The 26,888-nt window shown below is 43.0% G+C and overlaps 1 protein-coding gene across 1 annotated transcript; it reads right to left on the bottom strand.

Moving 5' to 3' along the window:
- Positions 1 to 848: 848 nt before the first annotated feature.
- DLEU7 (deleted in lymphocytic leukemia 7) lies at positions 849 to 19,739 on the bottom strand. Its single transcript, XM_030319439.1, is given in 4 exon segments — positions 849 to 1,115; positions 17,284 to 17,416; positions 17,418 to 17,969; positions 19,555 to 19,739. Coding segments are annotated over 4 exon segments (1,137 nt in total).
- Between the last annotated feature and the right edge of the window lie 7,149 nt (positions 19,740 to 26,888).

Below are 26,888 nucleotides of genomic sequence, written 5' to 3'. Positions count from 1 at the left end.
ATTAAGCAATAGGAAATTTAGTTTTTCCTAGCATGTTCAGATCATTGTTGCAAGAAAAGTTAGCCTCTCTTTTCCCAGCTCTAAGTATTTAGGGAAACCTGCCAGTATATCCACTCCCTCCTTTTTTTTCACAAGAATTTCCTACTTCAATTGGAATATTTAGAAACAGTAAGAAGAGCTACATGGTTCCACATGAGACTTTAATAATACCGTACTTTGTATTTACATATCATATATCCTTGGTACTTCATAGCTCATTATCATTATAAATTTACAAATCACTACATGAAAGCACAAGGCTTAGAAGCAACTCTTTTCCTGTCCAACAGTAAGTTATTAATGCCAGGATTGGAACTCATAATTATTGACACATGTGGTCCTACAACATCTAAAGATCATTTTCATAACACGAAATGAAGTGCTCAGTAAGTAGAACATATCAATTATCAAATATCCTATTTATTCAAGATAATTTTAAGAACCATGAAGCTTTAACCACATAACCATATATAAATAACCATATTAAATAACCATATTAAACCTCATAGGCCTACATTAATATAAGTATAGATTAATGTATCATTCGATCAAAACTAATCCTTCTGTGGATTAGTAAATATAAACACATATGATACAATCAGCTCTACCAAGTGGAATACATTTCAATCAAACAGTAAGCAAATATATCAACATGCTTAAAAATGTGAACTACTGCTTTAAAAACCTGTCACCAACATGCTGTGATTCTGAAGGGTGCAGATGCCACTGGTCAGACTGCTATATATGTCATCACCTCTCTCCTTCCTGGGAATAAAAGCACCCACTGTCTGCTGATTCAATTAAGAATGTCAGGTACCCAGTCCTCTTAGCAGTACTGGCTGTGGTTCTAATTCTGGTGTCTTGAGCATCCATATGTCTGGGAGATTCTGTAAGATCTGTCTCAAAGAAGCACAGGCTACCACGTGGGCATCTGAAGGAAGATTAGCAAGTGACTGAATCAGCTTCATGACTATTGTCTTCAAACACCGGTGGGCAGTATCCAGATCTCTGTCAAACTGTTGTCCTTGAATTTGTAGAGCCAAATGACTGCAGATGTGTCTAAACTCAACATGATCCTGAAATAAACAGCAAACACATACAATTAGATAGGTTATGGGACATTTATTATGTTTTGTGTACCTAGCTTCCATTCCCATCTCTTCTCATCACAGGACCTCATTTTTTCTCTCAGAGAACCTCTCCCCTCCATTTTCAGCCTATGTGGTTTGACTAAAGCTGACCCCAATTCTACAACTCCAGGGACCAGACCAATCGGAGACCACCCCCCTTCAGCCACTTGGAGTGGTCAGGAATGGACAGGTCTAACACAGACCAATAAGCCGCAGTTCCAGAATGTCTGTTAGATTGCGAAAGAGAAGCTCTCTTTAACTGGGGCTTTTAGAAAGCATCTTGTCACTCTAAGGGGAGAATCCAAATGAGAATGAAGACAGCACAGAAGAAAGTAGAACAAAGGTATTAAAAGCGATTGATTCTAATTACATTGTCTGAGCATATTGACCCAGCAATACTTGAACAATAAACCCCAGGATTTTGGGGGTATCTGAGTCAATAAATATGCCTTTTTACTTAAGCCATTTGGAGTTGAGTTTCTGTTATTTGTTCCTAGCAGAGCTTTGAAGAATACACAGATAGCCTTTGTTGCTATTATTCCATATTCACTGTCTTCAAAATTCCAATACAGGATTTGTATTTGATAACATCATCTCAAGAAGTTTCCAATGCAAATTTAGAAAGAACAGTTCCCAGGTAGTTAAAAATAATGAAGTAACTAAACAGATTTTTAATCCCCAAATGGTTCACATTCTAAAATCCATTATATAGACGTGGTATGCTAAAATTATTCCAATAAATAATCAAACAAATAAAATTATTCCATCTCAGAGATAATGTTAAATAGATAACTTATTTTAAATACATGTAAATGATTCTCCACAGGCTTCCGGCTCTGGTAACATGGCACACTTAGTTTCCCCGAAACCTTTTGCTAACTGAATTCTAAATAAAATAGAACAAACATCCTTTCTGATATTGCAAGAAAGCAATGGAAATTCCTAAGAGCCAAAGATAAAGGAAGAGTAGATTATTTTAGCTGTGCATCAATACTCATCAAAAAAAGAAAGTCGGTCTCGAGCTGGGTTTGGGATAGAGGATAAAGTTGCCCCGAGGATGCATAACTATTGACCTTTACTACACAGCAGCTTAAGTTTGGAGCTGCCCTCTATACTCCATACCATATATACGTTACGGAAACACTCACGCTAAGAAATTAACTTAAAAAAATGGAACTGGGCTGAAATATCCACAGACACGTTGGTAAAAGCAAACAAGAGCCTAATCCATGGGGACACATCCACAGCCCATGCCCCACAGTAGTATTCTCATAAAGCTTTGTCAAAGACAAACTCAGAATATGAAATTTAAAACATAGTCCACCATGATACAGCAGATACCAATTCAGGGCAGGATTAAACTCCGAGTATTTCAGCTAGAAACTATACAATCTGTTTAAAGTGATTACAGATATAAAAAGGAATCAAAACTATTTTAAGTAAAAACAGGCTTGAAAAAGAACCAAACGCCATTTCTAGCATGACAACTATCATGACAAATTAAAAACTCAATAGACAATTTATACACCTGAATAAACCTCGGAAGTGAGGAATGGTAAACTGGATGGTTAATAGGATAAAATCACTCAGAATTCAAGATGAAAAGTCAGGCATGGGAAATATGAATGAGATGTTAAGCAATATGGATGACAGAATGATGAAACCCACCAGATGCACTTCCAGGAGAGACGAGAGAGGCTGGGGGAGAGGTGGGGAAGCAATATTCAAAGAGAAAAATGGATAAGAATTATTTGAAATTGATCCAAAATATGAATCCAAGTTCATGAACAGAGATTCAGGAAGTAAAATAATCCGGGAACAGAATAAGTTAAATGAGATTAAAATCTAAACTTATTAAGGCAAAAGTACTTTAAAAAAATTTTTTTTCAATGTTTTTTTTATTTTTGAGAGACACAGAGTGAGTAGGGAAGGGCACAGAGAGAGGGAGACACAGAATTCAAAGCAGGTTCCAGGCTCTGAGCTGTCAGCACAGAGCCTGACGTGGGGCTCGAACCCAGGTACCATGAGATCATGACCTGAGCCGGAGTTGGACACCCAACCGACTGAACCACCCAGGGGCCCCAAGGCAAAACTACTCTTAAAGGCAACCAGAGAGAAAATGGCTGATGGCTTCAGGAGATGACAAGTCAGACAGCCAACTACTGAGCTACAACCACTGAAGACAGAAAGGAATGAAATAATTTTTCAAATAATTGTCAACATAGAGTGGTTTTTTTAGTCCAAATAAGCTATTATTTAAACGTCAGGGCAAAATAAATATACCTTCATTTAATAGCACAACAAGAGTTACCCCACTGTCATATTTTTCTAGAGCTCTAATTCAGAAAGGAAATTTAATTCAAAAGGAAAGAATGAGATATAAGAAGCAACAGTGGACAAAGGAACTTAAAAATATGACGCGAATCTAACAATGAACTTGGGGCTTACAAAAGCAAGATGCTTCTAAGACGCTGAATAGGAGTAGCATGTAGGATGGAGTGGCATTCTGAGGCTTTGTACATATTCAGAGAAAGGTGGCAAAATTGATAAACATCAGACTTGTTAAGTATGCATGTGGGAAATGTCAGTGCTATCATTAAAGCACAGAAATAATACGTAAAGTTAAAACTCAGCAGACTTAAGAGGTATATTAACACTTAATTGATCCTATCATTCGTCAGTAAAAATGAAGAAATATAAATCGAGGTGAAAAGAAAACATCAAATAAGCCACCTTTTGAAATATAGTGTTCACCAGATTGGATTTTTTTAAAAAAATCTATCAGTATGTTCTTTATAAGAAACACATTTAAAACTAAAAACACCTAAAAACTTAAAACAAATGGATGCTAAAATATATACAAAGCAAACAGAAGCCGAAACAAAGCCAGAAAATTCATTATTGGGGATAAAATAAACAACAATTAATAAAAGAAATTATACCCCAAGATGTTACAACAGTTTTGTACCTGTGTGTGCCTAATATGATAATGTCAATTTACATTCAATCCACAAACATAAAAGCTGATTTTTACCCAGCTTCCTCAGAAACTAATAAGTCAAACAACAAAACAATCAATCAACCTTGAGAGAAAAGATGGAAACACTAATCACAAGATGGAAACACTAATCACAAGCTTGGTCCAATAAAGATAAGCAGATACACTTATTCTCAAAGACATACAGAAAAATTATGAAAGCTGATTATATTATAATAGGCTGAAAGCAAATTCCCAATGAACATCTAGAAGTCTATATCATACAAATCACAATGCAAATAAACGAGAAATCAGTAACATAATCTTCCCAGTACATATATGACTTAAAAGTCGACTTCTAAATAATTCATAGATCAGTGAAAGAATAACTGAAATTTTAAAATGCTTTATACTGAACAATTATGGAAACAGTAGATCATGAATTTGTGGGATCCAGCTGCATTGAGAAATACATACACTTACTGCTATAGATAAGTAAAGAATAATCACTGGAAAGTCATGAGCTAAGAATTCAACTCAATAATTTAGGAAAAGGAAAAAAAAAACAGATAATCCCAAAGAAAATGAAAGAGAGAACTGAAAGCTGAAATTAGAGTTTGGAACTAGAGTTTTCTTCCTTATTCTGTACAGAAAGAGAAGGTATTCTTCTCCCTAACAAAAAATGCTGTCACTTGGGTTAGAAGGACTTGGGCTTCTGGCAAAGTGTTTATTACAGAACATCTTCTGGGAAACAAAACAAACATTCATCTATTCGATTCAGCAAACCATGGCAAACCATGGCAGCAGGACCCAGGCGACTTAGGTGCTGGGATAAAGATAAACACAAGACACCACAGTTCCCTTACTCAACTATTCACAGACACCCATGCTTCTTGTTTTGAATTCCTCTTTAAAGCATTCTCACGTCCCTGCCTTTGTGTGTCGCTCCTTTCTGCTCAGAAGGTATCAAGGGGCTACTTAGATAATCTGTCCCCTACTTTATGGAGCAACCTATATTCCTGGAGCATATTGCTTGGGAATGGGAAAGTAGAGGGGGAAAAAAATGCCTCTGGACTACTTCCCCTAGATCCACATCAAGGGAAATTGTCCGCTTGCTTTATAGAAGTAATACAACTCTAAGTACAAAGTGGAAGGATCAAAGACAACATGCAAAGGGAAATTCAAAATTGAAGGAACCACCGAAATGTGTGCTGACGTGCGCCTATTAGCCAGTCTGCAAAGGCATTCATCACCCAAATAAGATTAAAATGCCTTCAAAAATATGTTTGTGGGCCTAAAATCTGAAGTCAATTTCACGTTTACTGTAAAGAATCAAAGAAGGCATCGTTTGAGGAAAGTATACATATAATAAAATTCCACTGCTGGGCTGTACTGGTCCCTGAGGCCCTGGGTAAACTTCAAATCCCTGGCAAGCTCTGCAAAGTCTCTTTATTTTACTCTTTTAGTACAGTATTTCTTTTTAATCCTTTCTCAAATATATTCACAGTCAAAGAAAACAAATTAATAGGCATAGGCTTTCCATGGGACTCTTAAGCCAGGGGATGGAAAAATAGAGCAGGTGGTTGCTTCTCTTCCCTTCTGAAGGGTCTGAAGGCCAACTGTGGATCCAATAATCATGGCCTCCAACTAAACCTCTACTGATTCTGTTGCACAGGCGGGGGCCAAAAATTCACCGCATAGAGGCAACGGAATATTGAATGGCTCATGGGCTTTCAGTAGAAAATCACATCATCAATATCTGTGATGATTTCCTGTATGGTGCTTTCCGTTCAATGACAGAGCACATCCTCCCGGCAGCCTTTATTTGACAAGTCCCAGATGCTTCCAGAAATGATGTAATATCCTACGTGGGGTTTTGAGCACATTGTCAGCATTAGCACTATGAGCAATCTAAAAGCAGGTTTTGGAGCTTCCAAAGCCTTGTGTAATTTCAGACTCTGGATATGAAATGTATTGATTGCTACGGTGGTCCAAACTGATAGCCAGCATCTACATTTTATACGGACTCAACTAATCTACTGGGGTAATGGCCTCAGCCTGTTTGGCTCAGTTAATTTAAATTAATAATTACGTTTATTTCAAACGTGTAAAATCTCCACTACATGCTTGCCCTCACTGGGTAAAAAGCATTAAGACATGAGTGACTTCTTTCTAAGGAGCTTCTAACCTAATAGGAGGATTGAGACACATAGAGCATACATCCAAATGTCTAGGGAAACGGGATGGGGGCTATGGTAAAAACACGGAAACCCAATCCTACAGAAGACAAACATTTATAGACTCATAATCCAAGCACTGCAGAGGGTTCATACGAAGCTCGTTCCGATGTGTGAATCCTTTCTATGGCATACCTGGTGTCCCACCGCTTGCCACACTGGAGGCAACCCCTGGCTCTAGTCTTCAGAACATTTTTTCTTAATTCCTAGCCAAAATCTGCCCTATCGTAGACAGAAGAGTGGCCTCCCGAAGATGTCTATGTCCCAATCTTCAAAACCTGTGAGCATGTTACCCTATGCGGCAAAAGGGACTTCATAGGTGTTAGTTAGGATGGGACAGCCCTCCAGGTATCTACAAAGACACCTGGAATGTGGAGTTGACTCCTTCATGAGCACTGGATTTGCCACCAGAGCCCTGGTTCTGCCCCTCTAATCGGCCATCTGCGGACAAGACATTTCATCTATGGAATAGTCAGTATTCTAATCTGTAAAATGGAAACAGCGACCACGTGGAGAGACCGTGAAGGTCAAATAAGCTTACGGTCCCACAAACTGCATTTATAAGGCACTCCATCAACCTAAGCTTGTGCATAGGGTACTCCGCTAGATGGTGATATCAGCAAGAAGGACAGAAGGGGAAGGAAGGACAGCAAAGCAAAGAAAAATATGTCCCATAGGAGTTGGGAATCTAATTGGTGAGATGAAACTATTTAAACTGTTCAGTAGAGATGTCACACAGGATAAGATTAAGGCTCAAAAAGAGTGGTCGAGCTCACCTCATATCCATTAGGATGACCACTGTCAGAAAAACCTGAACACAACAAGTGTTGGTGAGGATGTGGAGAAGCTGGCACCTCTGGGCACCGCTGGTGGGAAGGGAAAGTCACCGAGCCACTCTGGAAAACAGTATGGAGGCTCCCCCCAAAAATGAAACAAGGAATCACCGTACGATTCAGCAATTCCACTTCTGGAACATACAAGTACAGCCAAAAGACGGAGTCAGGGTCTCAAAGAGATACCTGCACATCCACATCCACAGTGGCACTCTCCACCACAGCCAAGAGGGGGAAGCAGCCCAAGTCCCCGTTGACAAATCGATGGATAAACAAACTGTGGTATATACATAGGAGGAAATACTATTTAGCCTTTAAAAGGTGCTATGACGTGAATGAACCTGGAGGACATTATGCTAACTGAAATAAACCAGACACAAGACGATAAATACCGTACGATTCCACTTATGTGTGGTACTTAGAGTCAAAGTCACAGAAACAGAAAGAATGGTGGATGCCAGAGCCGGGGGGGAGGAGAAATGGGGATTTGTTGGGTTTTTTTTTTTTTTTTCATTTTTTAAAAATGTTTATTTATTTATTTTTTTTCATAGTAGAAGCCTTTATTTTTTTTTAATTTTTTTTAACGTTTATTTATTTTTGAGACAGAGAGAGACAGAGCATGAACAGGGGAGGGTCAGAGAGAGAGGGAGACACAGAATCCGAAACAGGCTCCAGGCTCTGAGCTGTCAGCACAGAGCCCGACGCGGGGCTCGAACTCACGGACCGTGAGATCATGACCTGAGCAGAAGTCGGACGCTTAACCGACTGAGCCACCCAGGCGCCCCATAAGCCTTTATTTTTTTAATGTATTTTTGGGAGAGAGAGGAGAGAGAGAGCGAACGGGGGAGGGGCAGAGAGAGGGAGGGAGACACAGAACCTGAAGCAGGCTCCAGGCTCTGAGCTGTCAGCACAGAGCAGACATGGAGCTCGAACCCACCGACTGTGGGATCGTGACCTGATGTGAAGTCGGAGGCTCAACCCCCTGAGCCACCCAGGTGCCCCTGGGGATTTGTTGTTTAACGTGTACAGGGTTTCGGATGTTCAAGATGAAAAAATTATGGAGATTAGTTGCACAACAATGTGAACGCTCTCTATACTGCTGAACCATACGCTTAAAATAGTAAACTTTATGTTATGCCCTTTTTTTTTTTTAACCACAATAATCTTTTTTTTAAGTGGTCAAGACCATCAGAGTTCTGTCCTGCCAGCCCTTGCAGAAGAAATGAGGCATCAGAGAAGTGGTGGGAAGAGTGTACCGATATTACGAGACAGGTGATTCTAGGGAAAGCAGTATCGGCCCCCCCAGGGAAAAGACGGCCCCCGCAATCAGAATGAGTAACATGAGCTATGGCCTGAAGTCAAGGAGGGGCTGGGACTGGGAAGGGGCCAGTCTGAAAGATCTTTTTGCTCCGAACCAGGACAGAAATTAGTGTGTGAGCCTTGAGCGCCACAGTAAGGTCCCTGGACTCTTCCAAGCCTGGGGATAACAGGGCGAGCCAGAGTTTTAAGAACGCTGGTCTGGCCTAACCCACTAGATGCAGGATCCAAAGCCAGGCTCCTGACACACCCTGTCTCACTCAGTCCTCACAACAGTCCGTGAATGACAGGGGTTTAGAGAGATCAGGCAATGTACCCACCTCGAGCAGCAAATGAGTGGCAGGGCTTGAGTTATCCTCTCTTCCCAAACACAGATGTTCATCAAAGACCCGCCCCCAGATCAGAAACCGGGCTGGTACAGCAGTGATTCGCAAAGCAGAGCTCACTCTCCAGGGCAGGCGGCAGAAGGGGGTGGGGGCCTGGATTCCCCCCCCCCCCCCACCATAGACTCCACAGAGGGGTGAGCAGGGATACCATGAAAGCACGCAGGAGAGGCAACGCCCTAGCTTCGGGATGGAACAACAATGTCTGCAACTGAATGTTTCTTCTTTGGCCACAGTCACTCTATTTTTCTTAAGGCTGGGTGTTACGAACCTCAAACTGGCATTGGTCACATACAAATTGAAAATTGGTCCATTGGCCCATCCTTCCTCCCTGCAACATAATTGAGAGGGTTTGGCTGTCTGGAAGACGGTCAAGGTGTGGAACCTTCTACACCCCATGCAAAGCCAACCCGTAGCTAATCAGACACCTCCTAGCTGGAGCTCACTCTTCCGCCGCTCGGCCCTCTCCTACCTGGGAGAAAGGGAGGTCTCTTACAAAAACTGCCCACTTGCCCTTTGCCGCCTTCTGCATTGTATTTATTAGGAATGCGCACATCTGGAACCCTGGAGCAACCGTAAATGCACCTGCAAAATCCAAAAGGGAAGAAAAGCTAAGCCTTTTTTTAGCTTCTTACTGAAAATAAACACTCCCATCGAAACTGAAGGCTTGAAGGCAAAAAGAATCTGGCACAGCAGTTTCAAGGCTTGTTTTCTGAAACCAACACCAACGGATAGTAAAGTCAAAAACACAATATGACTTTATAGGCTCTACAATTCAGATAACTTTTAAGCAATCCATGAGGAAGATTTTTGGCTTTTTCCCTACCTCATCACCTTCAAAATCACTTCTAGATCTACAAAAACTAAAAACCAGTTCATATAGGCTTAACCTCCGGCTTTAAAATAAGTCCATTCTTTTGGAAACAGCAACATTTTAAGCTATATTCTCTTACAAGGGCCTCCGCAACCTTGTTTCTTTTCACATTTTCCTTTCTTGCTCCCCATGAACCTAATGCCCTCTACAGAGAGGATTGAAGAAAGAGCTTTTTCCCAGCTTTCTGGGATGAAGCCTGACCTTAATGAACTTCAGCTTGGCCAGCAGGCCGCTCTCCACTAAAGGAACACAAACCCCCTCCCCCAGACCCATCACAACCTTCTGCACTGGATGTGTACGTAAAATGGGAATGCCATTTCTTTATTTAGAGGCGTGTTGTGAAAACCACGCTATCAGAAACAGTATACTACAAACTGCCCCTTGGTTCATCAACATCTGGCTTCGAACTACAAGTTCACAGGGCCCAGAGCAGCCTCCAGTTGCCTGGACCCCAGGTCAATCTCAAATAGATATGCAACTGTGTTAATAAAACACTCAGTGAAGAACCAAAGTATCTGCCAGTCACCATAAAAAGTCTATCGTCCACAGGAAATTAAACATTTTTACGTGTGGGGTACCCAGTTTCAACACTCAAAAGTAACTAAGGTTCCTTATGCATTTGCTTTGGGTGCGGTACCGTTTTCGTTAGAAAAGTCCAGTTAAAAGCACTTTGCGATGGATACAAGCACTTGATTCAGGTACGTTCACAAGGCAAACCCCAAAACTGTAAAATAAAGCACGGCAGCATTTCCAGCAAGATGTTATATATAAGTAGTTTTGTTTTAGGGCCTTCCTGCCCTATCTTTCCCCAAAGTTTCATTTTGGAAGCATAAGTGCCCTGATTTTCTTATCATTCACATTATGAGCAATAACAAAGCTAGAGTTAAGCTACTTGAAGAGCAGTCACTGGGGCTTTTTGTCACAGAAAAACATGATTTTATCCCCAGTGAAGGGCGATTCTGTGGCTATGCTACTAACCCTATAACCCTGAGCATTTATTTCTTCAATAGTATGTTAGTAATTTTTAAAGGCACAGTTCCCACATTTGCAGAAATTGGCTTCACAACTCATGTTAATGAGGAAAAAAGCAGTCATCACCAATGTCTTCCTCTGAGTGACCCAACATTCACACTTGCAGTTTGCAAAGAACATTAGCAGGGACCGTGAAGCCAAAGCCAATGGTTTTATGACCACCGCACTCGGTATGTAGAATGAGAAAACCAGCAAAGACTACTGAACACGAAGGAATGACTGCTAGTGGAATTAGCTCATTGAAATGAGTGAACCCACAGGCAGGTTTTTTTTTTAAGCTTTATTTATTTTGAGAGAGAGAGAGAGATTGAGAGTCCCAAGCAGGCTTCACAGTGTCGATGCAGAGCCCGATGTGGGTCTCGAATTCATGAACAGTGAGATCATGACCTGAGCAGAAATCAAGAGTCTGACACTTAGCCGACTGAGTCATGCAGGTGCCCCTCCAAAGGCAAGTTTAATCTGTAACAGCAGGAATGTTCTCTTGCCTCCGAAAGTTGGCATCAGCCATAGTTTCCATGAAACTTGCTCCAGAGCAGAACTCTTGGAAACTGTAAATGGTTGTAACTCCTCAAAGGAAGACAGACAAACTCAATCAGAGTGACTTCATAATTGGCTTGGTTAATGGTGTCTATGTAAGTTGGTCATTTTCAGCAGCTCTTAAAATCCTAGACTGTGTGTTTCTATGTTCCCTTTGAGTGGTGAGTGTGCCTAAAGCATCCTTGATAGTTATTACCAGTTTGATAATGATTTCCTACATTTGTCTGGTGCTTTTTGTCACTATGTAAAGTGGCCATCACATAAAGAGACACACAAATGACCCAATATAATGAGCTAAATTGTGTCCCCCCACAAAAAAACTCATATGTTGAAACGTAACCTCTAGCGTGACTGTACTGGAAAAAGGACATCTAGGGAGGTAATAAAGGTTATATAAGCTCGTAAGGGTGAAGTCCTAATCTGATAGGATTGAGGTCCTTGTAAGAAGAGGAAGAGACATCCAAGATCTCTCTCTCTCTCTCTTTCTGCATGTACAGAGGAAAAACCATTCATGACATAGCAGGCAGTCTACAAGCCAGGAAGAAAGCCCTTAACAAAACCCAAATTTGCTTGCACCTCGATCTTCAACTTTCCAGCCTTCAGGACAATGAGGAAATAAATGCCCGTGGTTTAAGCCCCCCAGTCTATGGCATTTTGTTACAGCAGCCCACGCTGACTAAGATACCCAGTCTACAAGGTGACTGTTGTAGTCCAAGCAGTGTGCAGTGCATGGCACATACGACTGTACCCTGTCAACTGTACACACTCATGTACTTGATTTCAGCATGATATTCATAGCCCCTCTCTAATTGATTTGGTAGAAAAAGTCAGCTAAAACCATGTTTGGATCATGGGCCATGACTTACCAGCTATGAGATCTTTAGCAAAATCCTAAATTCCTCTGAACCTCAGTTTCCTCTTGTAACAGATGTTTGTCAAGCTGATTAACTCTAGGCTCTCCAACAAATTTAACAAGACTCAGTACCGTGAAGCATTTTTTATCCACTATAAAGAATCTCACTTCATGTATGTTTGGCGTGTGTTTGATAATCTCTAAATATTCAAAAAGAATATTGTGTTGGATTCTTTAAGAAAAGACTAAAATACTATCAAAAAATATCCGTTAGTATTGTGATGAGAGTTTCTCTGCCTCCGAGCCTAAAAATTTCACTTCCTTAATTAATCCTCAGTGGTTTGATCAGGAAGTCATTCAGTGATAACGTCTCTATGCTAGTCATAAGAGACATGGGCTAAAGCTGACTTCTGGAGAGTGGAGGCCTCTTAAAAGTCTCCTTGGGTCATCCTGACTCTGCTTCTGTAAACTCAGAAAATTAAATAGAGTCCATGGGTCAGATCCATCAATATCAAGAATGCAACACAATAATAACAGTTGACAAGAACATGAGGCATCAACTTATTAATAATAATAATAATAATAGCTCAAAGGTATTGGGACTTTATATGGGCAGCCACTAGCTAAGACTTCATGTGCATTATCTTAATAACCCAGTAAGATTAGATCCCTCTACCCCCACTTTACAGGCAAGGGGATTGAGGCACAAGAAGGATACTCTGTCCAAGGGCCTACAGCAGGCAGTGGCATAGTAGGTTTAAAATATTCTGGAAGACCAGATCACCGAGCTGTGCTGCACTGTCTCTGCTTTGGGTCCCTGCTGCCTATCACCTGGGCTGTGGGCTTCAGGCCAAGTGAGTCCTCCTCTCTGTGGCAAGTAACACTGTGAAAGAGACCTGATGTTGGAGACATTTCCACACACTTCCAAGTGACACACAAGTGTTATTTCCATTAGTACAAGTCCTCCTGAAATCATTCTGTGTAGAAAATCAATCTGCGTGTCCTTAATTTGAAAATATAGAAAACATGAAAGGAATTGGAGAAGACACACATAAATGGAAATATATTCCATATTTAGGGATTGAAGGAATTAGTACTGTTAAAATAGCCATACGAACCAAAGCAACCTACAGGCTCAGTGCAGTCCCTATCAAAATTCATGGCATACTTCAAAGAACTAGACCAAATAATTCTAAAATTTGTGTGGAGTTATAAAAGACCCCAAATAGCCAAAGCACGATTAAAAAAGAACAAAGCTGTAAGGATCATGCTCCCTGATTTCAAGGTATACTACAAAGCTATACCACAATACTGGTGCAAAAACAGACACACAGATCAATGGAACAGAACTGAGAGCTAGAAATAAATCCATACATATATGGGCAATTAATCTATGACAAAGGAGCCAATAACAATGAAGACAGGACAGTCTCTTCCATAAATGGTAATGAGAACCTTGGAGAGCCACAGGCAAAAGAATGAGACGGGGGGTACAAAACATAGGCAGTAAGCTCCCTTGACATCAGTCTTAGGGACACATCTTTGTGGATCTGACTCCAACAGCAATCGAAACAAAAGCAAAAATAAATGTGACTATATCAAACTAATGAGATTCTCCTCCACAAAGGAAGCCATCACCAGAAGAAACGAGCAACCCATTGAATAGGAGAAGATATTTGTAAACCAAACATCTGAGAAGGGGTTAATATCTAAATAGATATAAAGAACTCATACAACTCAACAACACAAAAGTAAACTACTGGCTAAAAAACGTGCAGAGCACAAGAATAGACATTTCTCCAAGAAAGCATACAGGTGGCCAGCAGGCACAGGAAAAGATGCTCAACATCATTAATTATTAGAGAAATGCACATCAAAACCACAGTATCTCCTAACACCTGTTACAATGGCTAGTATCAAAAAGACAAGAAATAGCAAGTGTTGGTGAAAGCGTGGGGAAAAGGGAACCTTTGTGCACTGTTAGTGGGAATGTAAATTGGTGCAGCCACTTTGGAAAACGCTATGAGGATCCCTCAAAAAATAAAGAACAGAACTGCCCTAGGAGTCAGCTCTTCCACTTCTGGGTACTTATCCAAAATATATGAAAACACGAATGTGAAAAGATACACGCACCCCTGTGTTCACTGCAGCATTATTTTTAATAGCCACGATATGAAAACAACCTAAATGGCCATTGATACATAAATGGATAAAGAGGTGGCTCCACACATACACACACACACACACATAGCCATAAAAAATAATAAAATCTTGCCATTTGCGACAGCATGGATGGATTCAAGGGTACTATGCTAAGTGACATAAGTCAAACAGAGAAAGACAAATATTGTATGATTTCACTCAGATGTGAAATCTGAAAAACAAAACAAAAGGACAAACAAAATAAGGCAAAGACAAAAATCAGAGATACAGAGAACAGACTAGTGGTTCCCAGAGGGGAAGGGGGTGGAGGGGTGGGTGAAATGGGTGAAGGTGGTCAACCGTGTGGTGATGGGTTGTAACAAGACTTATGGTGGTGATCGCTTTGTAGTATATACAGATGTCAAATGATAAAGCTGGGCACCTAAAACTTACGTCACAAAAAATATATAGAAAGACAATTCTCCCGACTTTTTCGAGTTAACACCAGTGATAATGAAGCCAACTCTGCATAACCAGCCCCCTGGAAAGACAAACTACTGTGTCCTTAAGTCTGAGTTCTTTATAATCATTACTCCACAACCAAATGGAGATACTACCTTCTCTCCAAATAGAAAACCAAGAAAAATCCCAAGATGTTAGTTAGCCAGGAGGCAAATCATCCAGAGAAACCTCTGCCTGTTTCTCTCCCTTCTGAAAGTACTGGCTCTTCTCAGGAGCTCTAAGAACTCACCCTTGCAGGTGAGCAGCAGACTCCGGGAGTAAGAAAGTTGACAGCTCTGTTCCTAATGAGCACTCTGGACACTTCTAGAAAGTGGAAGCAACACATGCAGATGTCTACTTGTTTTCTCGGAAGGTGAATAAAGGACTGGGACTCAAGGTGCAGGGAGGTAAGGGAAGCTTGAGCAAGTTTATGGACTGAGGAACCGGCAGAGTGCAGGCAGCAGAGACTATATGGATGGGAAGGGAATTGATAGAACGAGGTCCAGGGCAGATGAAGGATTTGCCCTAGCAGCTAAGAGGAAGGCTACGTTGGTTGGGGGTCAGGGGACCAAACAGCATTTCTTTATTAGCGACGAGAAGGAGGATGAGTGGAAATGAGATTTTTCAGGTGGAGAGGAAGCTATTTGTATCTGTCGGCCTCCATTTTCTTGGAAAAGGAGTGAGGGGGTTGAGGTTTGGATAAAGAAAGCTTGAGGACCGTGGAACATGTTGAGGACAAAAGTCAAGTCGAAAGCGTTAAGAGGGTCACCAAGTAGAAGTGACAGCTGGGTAAAGTTCTGGAGGTGTGATTTGTAGGCCAGAGCAGAGAGCTCAGTGCGTCTGAGCTGGGTCAGGCCCTTGGACCACGGTCTCTGACCTGACCCCCAAACTGCGACCTCCCCGGCTGTGATTTATCCAGGGTCAGGTCCTCGCCTCAGTCATTTCAACAGTTGCCTTTGCCTGCAAGACGATTCAACGTCCTCTGCGTGACACACAGGCCTTTGGCCACCTGACCCCAGCATCAGACCCCTTAGTCTCCAGCATCCTTTTATACCTTCTGCCATAGCGAGCTCATTTCAGTTCCCCCAAAGGCCCAGGCCCTTTCCTTGCTTCCGGGCCTTGGATCACACAGCTCCCCTGAAATGTTTTTTCCCTTTCATGTCTGCGAGGCAAGCGTTCATTTTGTTTCTTAAAGATCACTTCCTCTGAGAAGCCTTCCGAGATCACCTAAGGTGGAACTCATCACTCGGTCTCTCCTCTTGCCAACCTACCTGTGCCCCAGATAGGTTCCTGACATCACACAGCACTTCCTATTCCGTCAGTTCTGAGATGCACCTCTTTTCACGAAGTTTCAAAAATCTCGGAAGTGGCGATACATCTTAGAAACGGCGCATCATAGTTTAACTGGCAGGAGTTTTTATTTCTTTGGGGTGCCAAATACAAGGTGCATTTCACACGAGAGAGCATTAGTGAAATGCAGCTGCTTTTTTAACTTTCTAACATGAGTGGAGCAGCACTTCCCATTTTTGCCCCAAACCCTGGCTTGTAGAGCAAGAAAAGCAACTCTTGAGGACGGCTCTAGGCTTTCTTCAACATCCCTCCCTCATTTCCTTCCGCTAGCCACCTGGGAGGCAGCAATGAAGCAAAACTGGAAAGCCAGAAGATCTCAAGATCCGTGACCTTCAACCAATTAAGGTTAGTTAATGACAAAGCGGAGACTGGATCCCAAGCCCCCCCAGGTTTCCACAGCCCCACTCGGCCTGAGAGGCGGCCGCTGTGTTCCCCGGCTCGACTGACTTAACAGTTTGGTACCGTAAGAGGAAACGTGCCCTACAGATATGAGCTGCGTGACTTAGCAGGAGTTTAGCATTAGTATTCACGCTTCAACACCCGAAACCCACCCCGCTCTCACCCCACTTTATGAGAATTTAGGTTGACTCTGTAAGGCCTCTGAACTCTGCGGGGAGTTGGATTTATGCAAAAATAATCGTGAGTCTTAAGTGTGAAGGAACTTTAAATAAATCTAGGTGATTTTGTCATGCAAAAGACAGAGGGGACCTCATACGTGTATGCAAGGCTCTGGAGAAAGGGCTATTAATTTAGAAGGGGGGGCAGGGGGAGCGGTCCTCCATCCACAGACCGCTGCACATGTGGAAAGGGCCTTCAGCTGGAGCAGGGAGCTGATTTATGTGAGAGACAGAAAGGAGTTCCAGAGGCAGGTTTTGGCAAGGCTTCCCTGCGTCTCGGCTCCGCAGTCAGGTGGGCTCCAGGTGGGCCCGAGTTCCTGGACTCAAGTCCCCGGGGGTGTCGCCTCCCGCGTTCTCTCTCGCCCCGGCAGAAGGTCTGTGGCCAGCGCGGCCTCGCAGGGGGCGGCCCCGCCCTGCCCGGGGATCCTGCGCCCCACGCGGGTGCGGGAGGCCAGACTCGCCTTCAGATGGTTGGGGAAGGACCTCTCCTGCAGGAGGGGGCCCAGCAGCGTCTGCTCCACGCTGACCAGCTCCGAGGTCGAGGCCACCACGCGCGCCAGCGCGCTGCGCATGCCCATCTGGGCCAGGGTGCAGCGCCGCGCCCCCCTCGGCGCCTCGCACCGCTTCCGCTTCTGGGGAGCTGACCCGCGCCCCAGACCCCCCATTCCTGCCCCCCCCCCATCCTGGCGCCCCAGGACAGGCCCGGCCGGCCGAGGGCCTGCCTATGCGACGCGCTGGGGCGGCGGACACGTGGTCTGGATCGCGCGGGCTCCCGGGGTCGCTCGGACCGTCCCCTCAGCCCCACTCCTGCTGCAGCAGCTGCAGAATCTGCAGAGCCACCATTTGGTGGCTGATGGAGGCCACTAAGGGCGCGGGGCTAAGCCGGCTTCCCTGTCGGCGGCTCGGCGCGCTCCGCGGGCAGGTGCAGCAGTGAGCGAGAGGGGCGGGGGCGTTTGGGGTCGCCAGGGTCACATTTCCTAACCCGCGGCCTCGCGGCCCCCTGGCCTCTCCCGGGTGGGGCCGGCCCCGCCCCCGCCCCCGCCCCCGCCCCCGGCCCGCAGTGGGTGACCCGGGCTGTCCGCTGAATTCGCTCCGTCCGAAAGGGCGTGTGCAGACCCAAGGCTGCCCGAAGCGCTGCCTCTGTGCGCTCGAAAATCAGCCAAATGCTGAGCGCTGGTTTTACATCGACTCCAGGACTTTGCCGGGGGGGGGGGGGGGGGGGAGAGTGCTGCTTTGAGCGGATGCATCTACCTGCAGGGATGGCCCGCCCCCATCTCCTTTGAAAGAGGCCTGTCAGTGACCATTCGCGCCGCGGGTGCTGGAGGTGGCCGGTGAAAGACCCGCCCCGATCAAAAGTGCGAAGAGCCAGAGAAAGCTCACGAAAGGAAGACTGTGCCTGATCATGCCCCCCCACCCCCTTTCCCAACCCTGAGAATTTTCAGGAACTTCGTCAAGGCCTTGTGTTCCCCCAAACCAAACAAGGGGACTCGGGTATGGGAAGTCCTGCCCCTCTCTGCCTTGCCCCATGCCACGTGAGCCCAGAGCATCTGACCCCTAAAGTAGCATCAGGGCACAGCATGGGGGGTGGGGGGGGCCGCTCCTGAAGTGACTGGGGAAGCGCGGGTCTGGTAACTGCCCAGATGAGGGGCCTAAATGGCTTTGTGTGAAAGTCCCAGAGGACAGGGGCAGGGAGGTTTGAAGCTAAATCCTTTTACGAGCCATGAACCCCGAGACAGCTGTACAAATAGTTGCTGCTTTTAATTAAACTTAACTTCGCCGCGTCCTTGACTTAGGAGAGAAGACTGGGACATTTAAGCTTTGATAGATTGGAAACTATTGGTGTGTGGTTACATGTTAGGAGGGGGGAGAAAAGCAACACACGCTTGAGGAAGAGTGTTACAGAGCAGCATGGTCTCCGCTTTCTTCCTGCATGGGAAACTGTTTGCATAACTTAGCAGGTAAGGAGGGTACAAGCCCAGGGACAGACACATAGACCCTAGCCCTGGGGGAGGGGGGGTGATGGAAAATGGGATTTCATTCTTCCTTTAGAAGGGAGAGTCCACTCTTGGTGCCGTCCAGTAAGAGCTGGAGAGACCTTTGTGTGGGAAGGCTGCTCCAATGAGTCTGTTAGTCTAAAGGGGAGTCCTCAGAGCTATGGGGTGAGATTCAGGGTCCTTTAAGGTTTCTTCAACTCTGGAATAACATGACCCCATATAATCCTCCCAATTCTCCAGCGAAGGTTCCTTCTAGTTCTCAGTGTTTTCTTCGCCTATGAAAACAAATCTGAATGCCAAGGTAAAGAAAACCTTTCTTAAACAAAAACGAGCATGTTCACACTAATTATAACTAAGTAAAAATGCATGTCTGTGCATTGACAGAAAGGAAATTACTTTGGAAGGAAGTAAATAGCTTAACATTGATGAGATTCTCTTGATGAAGTTACTTAAGTTCATGATAAAAAATTAAAAAAAAAATCTTTGAGTTTGTGTGTGTTTTCGTCCTCAAACATTGAAATACATTAGGTTTAGCGGAGACTGACCAGGAATAGCAAAAACTAAGCCCTAATTTGCACAGAGCACGTCAGATCTCCGGGCGTGCTCCTCTTTCTAGATAGGCAGGAAATCCAGCTTCGTGGGCTCACTCTTCCGCTATCAAATGGCTGACTGCAAAACCTTCTTGACAGATGAAATTCCAGCCAACAGCAAAATTGAAATGGCTAGACACAGCCTGACCTGAGGCCCCACTGTTCTACAGAGCAGGCTGATTCTGAGACCCCGGAGACCAGCTGAACTTCAGGGACTATGAGAGAAGGGGCCACAGAACCGTGGGGTCCAGGGGCTGGTACATACTGCTCATACTGTCTTGGTTTCCTCGTATCTTTTAGAGAGCCCTGGATCGTCCAGCAGCTCAAGGCCATCTCCGGCATCTGTCTTAGCCATGGACCACATTTTTCTTTGCTATGATCTTCTAATGGCTGATGTCCCAAAGCTGGAGATATGAGGCCCTAAGTGAGGAAAAGTATTCATAGGCTTATTGAGATGGGTCAACAGCACAGCAGATCTACCTTTGGTTTAAACACCCCCAACGTTACACATGCTAGGCGACCAGACCAAGCAACTACTTACACACTCCCAGCTCACTATGGTGACAGTTTGAGGCCACTGAGTAACAGAAGGCACACTCAAATTGGATGAGGTACTGGACACCAGACATTGTTGCTTCACAGTATCTATTTCACTCTTTAATGGAAACAACACCCTCATCACCCAGTAGCTATCCGTCCTCCTCCATGCTCAGTCCATGTAGTCAAGTAGGATGAAGCTGTCCCACTGCACAAGTGGACAGGGGCATCTTAGGCTGGGGCCACTTACACATCACATTCTCATTGTGAATGATCAGGAGTGGCACATAACCCAACTGGAGCAAGTATGACAATAATATTTAGGATGCCTTCAGCTGAATGTACTATGTCAAATAAAATGATGGAACTAGAAGAAAGTGTGGACCGAAAGATGCAATAGCAAAAAAAGGTGAATTCCTCTTTTAACAAGAAACCCATATAAAGGCATTTTGTCAATCAGAATAAGCTATTGTCTCGGATCACACACCTTAAGGTAGGATGGCTCCAGGGCTGGTTAATCTCTAGGCGTGTCGCATCTCCAGGCATGCTCCTCTTTCCAGATACCCTGGAAATCCAGTTTCATGCAGCTAATCCTTCTTCTATCAAATGGCTGACTGCAATGATCCCTTGTGGATGTGGAACTAAGAAGACGTAAGCTCCGGAGCTTCTGCAGCCGTCTTGTGAGTCTGAGGGATGAGCCCGTCCAGGAAGGAGCCAACACTCCAGAGAGAAGAGCAAGGGGTCCATAGAGAGAAGACAGTGGCCTTACAACACACGTGAGCCCTACATTTGGCAGCATAACAAGATGACCCCACCTCTGAGCTCTTCAATTATATAGGCCACTAAAATCTCTTTTTGTTTGAGCCCCTTTAGGTTGAGTTTATGGCCTCTTGCAACAGAAAGTCAGATGAAAGCAAATTGCTTGACACAGCTTATAGGGTGGATACAATGTTACAATGTTAACAGGAGTGATCCTGTAACCCAGTGCCCCTCAGGCAAAACACTGCTAAAAGGTCCTTCCAACCAGTTCCAGCAACACCTCTGTCATTCACCTCAACTTTCTATTACTTCAGCACTCGTGGGGAAAACTCTTGGAGCAAGTCCGGTATTCCGGACAATTGATAGGAGCATTATGAAATGAGCAGTGGAAACACTCATGACCCTGGGTGATGTGGGGTGAAAAGGAGAAGAGGATAGAAAACTCCGTGAAATGAGAAGCAATATTCTATCTGTTAAGAAACATGATAGAGTGTGGTTAGAGGAATACGTATTCCGGCGCCTCTGTTCATCCGAAGGTTCTTTTCCACATGAGCAAAAGATCTTTCTTCTTTTCTCTCTCTCTCTTTTTGTCGTTTCTTCTATTGGCATACAGTCAATGCACAATGTTACACTTGTTTCTGATGTACGGCGAGTGTTAGACATCTCTACACGTTCCACTGCGCTCACCAAGAGTGTAGCAAGATACGAACTTGGATGTGGAATCTTGAAGAAGCCTGGCACAGTGAGGGGAAGGGAGGTGCAGCTACATGAAGCCTTCCTCAAAGGACTTGGTAGAGCCCAGATACATTTGAGCTCTCCTTATATACTTTGGCACTTTTCTCCAAAAGGGATCCAAGAGCATTCCAGAAATGGAGCTGGTAACCTTCAACACACCCTGGCAAAGTTCATAGGCGGGAGCAAAACAAAACATGTCCAAAGAGACCAAAGAGTTATTATTTTTGAATGAAAATTATGGTTGAGGAGAAACAGATGCTGAAGAGATATCCCAAGATAGGAAAATGTAGCGTAAAAGAGAAAACAATGGCACCAGAAAGGATGGAAACCTGAAGAAGAAAGAGCAAAAAAGATCAAATTCCCTTTTTAAACATACAATTGTAATGTTTGAATATGCCAGGTCATAAAAATGCACGTGCAACTCCAAGTTTGGCCCAAACATTTGATTTTCAGAAAAAAAAAAACAAGAAAAATGCAGTCCTGCCACGAAACCTCTGAACTGCCAAAAACAATTGTTTACATAGGGCAAAGTGTTTTCAGGACATCATATACGCACTGCCTGCCCAGACCCTATTAAACTGGTGAAGCTAAGTGAAGTTTAGTAAAACTGAGTGGAGAAAAAAAAGGGAAGTGTAGTAAAGGGAGGGGGAGAAAGAAGAAGTTTAAAATGCTGAATCTCACCTGACTGTGCCGACATAATCTGATGTGCAAGTCACATCCTCACCAGAAAATGCAGTTCTTTCTGGACATGTAAATCATTTTACTTGGTTCTGTCTTTCTGATAAATTTACCTCCAGGAGGAATTCTTGATGTTGGCAGAAAAAAAAAAAAATCAAAAGTGGATTTTAAAAAGCACAGATAGGATTTTTCCTAATTCTTGTAGCTTTGGTGGATGATTTTATGTTGAAGAGTGACAGAGTTGTTTTGGATTTCATGCTGCCTACACATAATTTCAACAAGACAACCTGGCTGGGTTTCCCCTTCAATTTCTGGTTACAGAATGTAACCCTTGAAGAATAACCTTTCCCTTGGAGGAAAAAAGTTAAAGCTGCTTAATTCCCTGAACTATTTGCAGGTTCTTTAATGTTAGTGGGGGGGGGGGCGGGGGGCTCCTGAGGATGTGACCACCCTCATCACTTCCCATGACCATCCTGTATTTCCAGTAGGTACTCTCTTAATACGATCTAAAGAAATATACTACTCCTTTCCTTATATTTATCCTCATTCCCCGCTGCATTTTTTTTCTCTAAGGAATTTTCTGTTCTTGTTCCCCAATTCCTCTTCTGTCAGGCTTTATGGTGGAGTAGGCGTTGGTGTTTTTATCTACGTTCTCATTTCCTCCTCTCTCCCTTCTATTTTTCCGGAGCTCTCTTTCCTAAGAGAAATAAAAGAAAGGGGGGCAGGGAGGAGGGATTTGGGGAGCTACACCGTTCTGTACAGCGTTCGCTGCAAGATCACTATGCTTATGTTTCTGCGAAGTCAGAACTTCTTACTGGGAGCTTCAATTGGGTTTCCAACTCTTAAACCCTGCGTGAGGGGAGGGGGAACTCGAGCAGTTTCGAGAACTGGATTAGTGCCTTCCCACATTGGCAATCTGTGTTAGGAAAACAAGAGAGGCTGACAGATCTGCTTGTTTTATTTGTTTGGTCATTTCAAACCTTTGTTTCAAAATATTATTGAGAATAGTCAGAAGAGTTGAAATAAGGTAAAAGACACTTTAAAAATAAAGATTTGTTGAATATGACTGGAAGCAATCCATTTCCCCCCCCCTTGGAGGAAAAAGATATAAACTATTTTAAAACTTCTGTTTACAGAAAAACATGACATTGCGTATTTTGGCATTACGAATGTCTATATTTTAATCCTCATCATCTGTTTCTTTGTTTTTGTTTTTTTTTACTGTTCACTGTTAATTAGCAAGTGGGGTCTTACAGATGCTAATCTGACCATAAAACACAAATGGTCCATAGAAGTGATCAAATTTCAAGCATTTGTTCAAAAAACCCATATATAAATTTTATTTGGTCTGTACTTCCCATTTGAAAATTGAAACCACATCCAATAGGATCTATAATGCTTCTGTTCAAATATCTAAGCTTACTCATAAGCTTAAATTGTAGTCTTTAATGGATCATTCATAGATAATGGTAGATAATTTGTTAAAGAAGCGTTGAAGGAATTCTTAACATCTCCATTTCAGCTAAGAATGAAATTTAATGCTTTCTGGGTAAATGTTAATTTTAATACATGATTCTATTTTACAAAGGCTTAGTTTTCTTTTTCTTAATTTTTTTTAACATTTGTTTATTTTTGAGAGATAGAGTGTGAGCGGGAGAGGGGCAGAGAGGGAGGGAGACACAGAATCCAAAGTAGGCTCCAGGCTCCCAGCTGTCAACACAGAGCCCAACGCGGGGCTTGAACCCACGAGCCGTGAGATCATGACCTGAGCTGAAGTTGGACGCTCAACCAACTGAGCCACACAGGTGCCCCAACAAAGGCTTCGTTTTTAAAAAAAATTTTAAGTAAATATTATTCCAAAGTCAGCATAAAATATAAAATGCGTGTGACGGGATGCCTGGGTGGTTCAGTCGATAGAACATGTAACTCTTGATCTCGAGGGCATAAGTTTAAGGCCCATGTTGGGCATAAAGCTTACTTAAAATAAAATAAATGCATATGATGAGCAAAAAAATATACCCTAAAAACTCTTATTTATCACAATTTACACTATGCTTCAAAATAAAACCTTTTTTAGCTTTCTTAAATTTCCATGTTAATATTTTAAGTTCCCAAATTTAACATTCATGGAAGCTAACAGACTGGGCTTTTGTGGATGATAGAAACACCTGCCTGTGGAATCCAAGAAAATCAACTTAAAACTATAAGAACAAGTGAAATTTATTTCAGATATATATAGAGTCAACATACAAAAACTGATTAGCTTTCCTGTATACCACAATAACTGATTAGAAGTGTCAGGGGGGAAATGGTCCATTTCATAATAACAACAAACCTAGAAAATAGCTGGAAATATAGTAAACATGAATATTTTCAAGACTTATGACAAAAATTATATGTAAAACAAAATTACTAAAAAACTGTAAAAGAAGATGTAAATCACTAAACTGTAAGAGAAGATCTAAAAAGAGAAAAATACTCCCTTACAGATTGAACAGTCCAAATGTATAAAGTTATAAATTTTCTCTAAATTAATCTAATAATGCAATCCCAATAAAACCTCAATAGGATTTTTATGAAACTCAGCCAACTCATTTGCAAGTTCATCTAGAAGAGAAAACATGAAAATAGCTTAAGAAAATTTTATTTAAAAATTTTGTAATGTTTATTTATTTCTGAGAGACAGAGAGACAGAGCATGCGCAGGGAGAGAGAGGGAGACCCAGAGTCTGAAGCAGGCTCCAGGCTCCGAGCTGTCAGCACAGAACCTGACACGGGGCTTGAACTCACAAATCGCGCGATCAAGACCTGAGCCGAAGTCAGACGCTTAACCGACTGAGCCACTCAGACACCCCAAGAAAATTTTTAAATGAGAAAAGTTAGGAGGGACTTTCTATCCTGTGTATCAAAATGTGCTATAAGCTATACTAACTTTAAAAGTGTGATAATGGTACCAAAATGGACAAATGGATCAACAGAGTCAGAGCCAGGTATGTGTATATATACTAGAAGCTGCACATATGGTAAGGGCTTTCAACAGGAGCAGGGAGCTGATTTATGTGAGAGAGGAAAGCGTTCCAAAGGAAGCTTTTGGCGCGGACTTCCTGCATCTCTGTTCTGCAGTCAGGTGGGCCCCACGTGGGCCCCAAGTTCCCTGCCTATACTGAGTTCCCATAAATGTATACAAGGTGCAGTATATATACACCACAAAGGAAAAACTGGATAGATTTTATTACATAAAATTGTAAAACTTTTATTTGATGAAGACCATAAATAACATTTGAAAACTAGTGAAGTCTGAGAAAATATATTTGCAGCATAAAAAACAGGCAAAGGATTAATATATGGACACACAAAAAGAAAGTATACAATATTTTAATGAGACAGATTTTAATAAAATATAGGCACAAGAGGGGCACCTGGGTGGCTCAGTTGGTTACGTGCCTGACTTCTTGATTTCAGCTCAGGTCATGATCTCACGGTTTATAAGTTTGAGCCCTGTGTCGGGCTCTAACAGTGCAGAGCCTGCTTGGGACTCTCTCTCTCTCTCTCTCTCTCTCTCTCTCTCTCTCTGTCTCCCTCTCTCTCTGTCTCTCAAAGTAAATAAATAAAATTTAAAAAATATATATATACATAGGCAAAAGAGATAGAATCAATGGTCCAATAAATATATGAAAAGATGGTCAACCTCACTAGTTCTTAGGAAAATGCAGGTGCAATCAACATTGAGATATGGCCTTCTACTCCTCAGCCCCTCAAACTGGCTGAAATCAGAAATAAAAGCTGATTAAAATACATGTGGCCAACAATGTAGGGTAATGCCTACTTTCATATACCATTAGTAGGAGTATACTAAGTCAACTGTTTTGGAGCCTAACTTTTATCCTCCAGAAAGAGTCACACGCGAGGACAGTTGTACATACACTGTGTGCAATAAAGGAGGAAAATGCAAATAAACGAAATGCTTATCTGTAGGGGAATGGGTAAAGAAAATCATGGGACACTGAGAGTATATGTCTCTGTTACAAAGAATGCTGACACGAAACATAAGTAGAACTATAGCCCTTAACATGGAAAGAAGGAAGACGCAAGGCAATGCCCTCACCTGACAAATATTAATACTGATTGAGCTTCTCAACTGGTCAGGCACTGTCGTAGACTCTGGGACACAGAAATAAGCAAAACAGGTCAAGTTCCTTCCCGGAGCAGCTTACACTCTAATGCAAGTTTGAAAATAAACAAATCAACAAATAAATGTCACCAATCGTGTTCAATAAGCGCGGTGAAGAAAAAGCAAGCATTGTGTGTCATTTTACTGCGTTCAGCTGTAGGAGAGAAACGCAAGCAGCCAAGGCTTGAATAAATAAGGATTATTTATTTATCAACGTGTAACGGAAATTCAGGCTAGGGAGAGGGAAGCTGAGGGTAGCTTACCAAAGAAGGACGTTCCTTCCAGCTTTCTGTTCTACCATCCTCATTGGTGGCTTTCGTCCTCTTGCCTGCAAGAAGCATACTGGCTATGTGATTCGTCAGCATTCCAGGCGGGGACCATTCTTTCTTCAGTAAGCTCTACACCCAGCATGGGACTTGAACTCACGACCCTGAGATCAAGAGTCACGTGCTCTACCCACTGAGCCAGCCAGGTACCCCTCATGGGGCCTATTTTAGATATGGCAGTCAAGGCAGTGACATCTGAGTAGAGACCTATGTGAGGTGGAGGGAGTGAGCCTTGAGATGTCGGGCCTGAGGGAAAGGCTAGCAGTGAGGCCCATGG

Source organism: Lynx canadensis, chromosome A1 (genome assembly GCF_007474595.2).
Source record: "Lynx canadensis isolate LIC74 chromosome A1, mLynCan4.pri.v2, whole genome shotgun sequence".
Taxonomy (NCBI): Eukaryota; Metazoa; Chordata; class Mammalia; order Carnivora; family Felidae; genus Lynx; species Lynx canadensis.
Note: the sequence above shows the minus strand (reverse complement) of the source record. Positions and strands in the feature narration are given on the sequence as shown.